Source organism: Colobus angolensis, unplaced genomic scaffold (assembly GCF_000951035.1).
Source record: "Colobus angolensis palliatus isolate OR3802 unplaced genomic scaffold, Cang.pa_1.0 Scaffold187, whole genome shotgun sequence".
Classification (NCBI taxonomy): domain Eukaryota; kingdom Metazoa; phylum Chordata; class Mammalia; order Primates; family Cercopithecidae; genus Colobus; species Colobus angolensis.
The window spans coordinates 572,230-576,272 of NW_012115010.1; the positions used below are offsets into that span (position 1 = coordinate 572,230).

General features: G+C 43.8%; 1 protein-coding gene across 1 annotated transcript in view; it reads right to left on the reverse strand.

The window, feature by feature from the left end:
• Nucleotides 1-2,008: 2,008 nt before the first annotated feature.
• MPP2 (membrane protein, palmitoylated 2 (MAGUK p55 subfamily member 2)) overlaps nucleotides 2,009-4,043 on the reverse strand; it is a 36,569-nt gene continuing 34,534 nt past the window's right edge. The window contains exon 9 of the mRNA XM_011940163.1: nucleotides 2,009-2,084. Within this exon, the coding sequence (XP_011795553.1) occupies nucleotides 2,009-2,084 (76 nt within the window). The remainder of the gene's footprint in view (nucleotides 2,085-4,043) is intronic.

The window sequence follows — 4,043 nt, forward strand, 5'->3', positions numbered from 1 at the left end:
TTCCATCCTATCAGTGTGTCTCAATTTATTTAACCAATTCTTTATCACTTGATATTTTAATTTGCTTCTGTTTTTGCTATTGTAGATAAGTGTGGGTGAATCTTTGCCTGGGGCTTTATCTGCATTGGGAGATTTCTTTCTCTTTCTCTTTCTCTTTCCCTTTTTTTTTTTTTGAGACAGATTCTTGCTCTGTCGTCCAGGCTGGAGTTGAGTGATGGGATCTCAGCTCACTGCAACCTTCATCTCCCTGGCTCAAGCCATTCTCCTGCCTCAACCTCCCAAGTAGCTGGGACTACAGGCATCTACCGCCATGCCCCGCTAATTTTCTGATTTTTAGTAGAGACGGGATTTCACCATGTTGGCCAGGTCTTGAACTCCTGACCTCAAGTGATCCGCCTGCCTCGGCCTCCCAAAGTGCTGGGATTACAGGCATGAGCCACTGCACCCGGCCGGGAGATTTCTTAAAGAAGGATTTGCATGCGTGGTAGTGCCAGGTCATAGGGAGTGAATGTTTTTGAAGTGACTGGTACCTCTTGCTAAACAGCTTTCTGGAGTGGCAGCACCAATTTCACTCCCACCAGACCCTTACAATCAATGTTTCTTGAAGTCCTCTGCACCTGTCCCTGCTGGAAAGGCAGGAGAAATCGTTCAATGATGGCCCTGCGGTCAGAACCTCAAGGACCTGGGGTACTGGGTGGAGGTGGAACTGGTCTGGTGAGCAAGAACAGCTCACCAGAAGGTGCCAGCCTGTGCCCGAGGCCCCTGCGCTGGGGTTGCACCAAGTACCTTCTCCTGGTGGACAGTGAGCTCCCAGGCCTGAGCTCTGTGTGCTGCACTCAGGCTCCAGGCACTGTGTGTACCAAGGTGTTTGGGACATAGGGAGCAGCAAGTTTCAGATGGTCCCAAATCTTCTCCTGGGACCTAGGCACACACACTGCCAGAATGCACCCTAGAAGGGCATCAAAAGCAGGCTTCCCCCATGAAAAATCCCTTGGCTGAAGTTTCTCTGGAAGGAAAGAACCCTCCTGTCCTCTGAATCTCTCCTCATCTACTGGAGCCAGGGCTTCCTGGGAACCAGGAGGCGGTCAGCTGGGCCATCCCACTCCCATCCCTTGCCCATTCGCAGACTAGGCTAAATCAATTGACATCGTTTGAGAGGCAGAGTTCTCTCCCGGACGACCTAGGATTGCCATCCGTGGAATTCCAAGTTTCAGCGGATTTATGAGACATGCAAATATTACTCAGAGACACTCTCATTCTCACAGTACTGCCAAGAGGTCCCAGCTCCCTCCTGACAGGTAGGGGAGAAAGACCACTCCCTTACCAGTTGCCACTTTGCAATCCCCCATTTTGATACACCTTGGTTTTATGTTTGTACTCGAATACTGAGATCTGCAGTCTTTGGTATTTACGTGAGATTCTGTTCATTCCCCTTAAACAAAAAGAAGCAAAAAGTCACCGCTCATCTATCCTGAGAATGAGAGTTTCCAGTTTGGAGACTTTTTCTGGGAGGTAAAACTTCAGAAAAAAATGGAGGAACATTGACGAATTGCGAACATTTAGTTGTGCCAAATTAGGACAGTAAATATAACAAAAATAACAAACTATCATTTACCAGTCCAGCTATTTCCTTAAAAGAAACTTTTTTTTTTTTGAGATGAAGTTTTTGCTCTGTTGCCCAGGCTGAGGTACAATGGCACAATCTCACTCACTGCAACCTCCACCTGCTGGGTTCAAGCTATTCTCCTGCCTCCCAAGTAGCTGGGACTACAGGTGTGCACCACCATGCCCGGGTAATTTTTGTATTTTTAGTAGAGACAAGGTTTCACCATGTTGACCACGCTGGTCTCAAACTCTTGACATCAGGTGATCCACCCACCTCGGTCTCCCAGAGTTCTGGGATTACAGGTGTGAGCCACCGCACTGGGCCAAAAAGAAACATTTTAACACCAAAATGGATTATTTAAGGCCTCTTTTCCCCACCTTACTCTTAACAAATAATTGGATATTATGATTCTAATCCCTTGAGGTCTATTAAGGAGAAATTTGTAAATTCATCCAGGAAGTAGGCGAGGGAGGTGCATCTAGGGGGAAAGAAAACAGAAACAGAGAAGGTGGAAAGCGCCTAAGACATGCAAGGGGCTGTGATGTGCTTTGGGGGAATCTTCCCAGGAGCAGGGAAGAGCTCTCTGCCAGTATCACTTCAAGGTGTGGCAAGCAAGCACCTTGGGCTGACAGCTGGGACAGCACCATGGGGCTGGATGTGAGTGCCGAGGCCCTGAGTCTGAGGCAGAGCAGCAGATCTGCCCATCCGCAATGACACACGGGCTGGGACAGAAGAGGCAAAACCAGTGGCCCTTTCCTTACTGTCTTTTTTGCCTTTTTTTTTGGATTGACTAAGTTCTATTTTTGTTTTCTCATGTCATTCTTTCTCCTTCTACAGTTTGGAGGTTATAGCCTCTATTTTGAATCTTGAACTTTGTATTATACATAGATTTTCAACAAAGACTACAGTTAATATCCTCACAATCCTTAATTTTTCCTTGAATAATGGAGGATTCCCAAACCCTTTAACTCCCATCACTCCCTCCTATCTTGCAAACCATTTTCTTCCGGTTTTTAATTCTGTCCTTTCTCTCTTTCTTTTTTTTCCAACTGGACATCGTTGTTAATTACTATTTTTAACAGCTTTACTAAGGTATAACTGGGGACGGGCACATTGGGTCATGCCTGTAATCCCAGCACTTTGGGGGACTGAGGCTGGTGGATCACCTGAAGTCAGGTGTTTGAGAGCAGCCTGGCCAACATGGTGAAACCCCAACTCCACTAAAAACAAAAAATTAGCAGGGCATGGTGGTTCATGCCGGTAATCCCAGTTATTCAGGAGGCTGAGGCAGGAGAATCGCTTGAAACCGGGAGGTGGAGGTTGCAGTGAGCCAAGATCACACCACTGCACTCCAGCCTGGACAACAAGAGTAAAACTGTTTCAAAAAAAAAAAAAGTATAATTGGCATTCAATAAATTGCATGTGTTTAGATTATACTATTGGATAAGTTTTGTATTATGTATATACCTGTGAAACAGTCACCACAATCAAGATAATGAATATATCCATCACCCCTAAGAGTTTTCTTCTGCCCCTTTGTAATCCTGCCTCACTCCCATCCTAATTCACCAGTCGATGGGCATTTGGGTTCTCTCCAGTCTGGGACTATAATAAATGGAGCTGCTATGAATACTCATGTACAAATCTTTGCGTGCTATCACTTCTCTTGGGTAAATACCTCGGAGTGGAACATCTGGGCCATGTGGTAGGTATATGCTCATACTTTCCAAAGTGGTCATAATATTTTGCATTCCCACTAGCCATGTAGGAGAATTCCAGTTCCTCCACTGACACTCGCTACTGTCAGCGTTTTTCATTTTAACCATTCTAATAATTGTATAAACTGCACCAAAATTATAGCTTTAATTTGTATCTCCCTGATAACTAATGACTTTGAGCATCTTTTTGTGTGCTAATTTGCCATTCATTTATCTTCTTTGGTGAAATTTCTGTTCAAATATTTCGTCTATTTTTATTGAGTTTTGAGAGCTCTTCATATATTCTAGAAATAAATCCTTCATTAACTATGTGATTTACAGATATCTTCTCCCAGTGTGTGACTTGTCTTTTCACTCTCTTAAAAAGGTCTTCTTAGCTTACTGCACTGAAAAAGGGGAGAAACAATGTCTTTCACAGAGCAGAAGTTTGACATTTTGATGAAGTTCAGTGTGTCAATTCTTTCTTTTATGGATCATGCTTTTTGGTGTTGTATCTAAAAAATCTTTGCCTAACCCAAGGTCATAAAGATTTTCTCCTATGTTTTCTTCTAGAAGTGTTATAGTTTTAGGTTTTACATTTAGACTTGTGATTGAACTTGAGTTAATTTTCATATGTGTGTGAGTATGAGTTGAACTTTTTCTTCTTCTTCTTCTTCTTCTTCTTCTTCTTCTTCTTCTTCTTCTTCTTCTTCTTCTTCTTCTTCTTCTTCTTCTTCTCC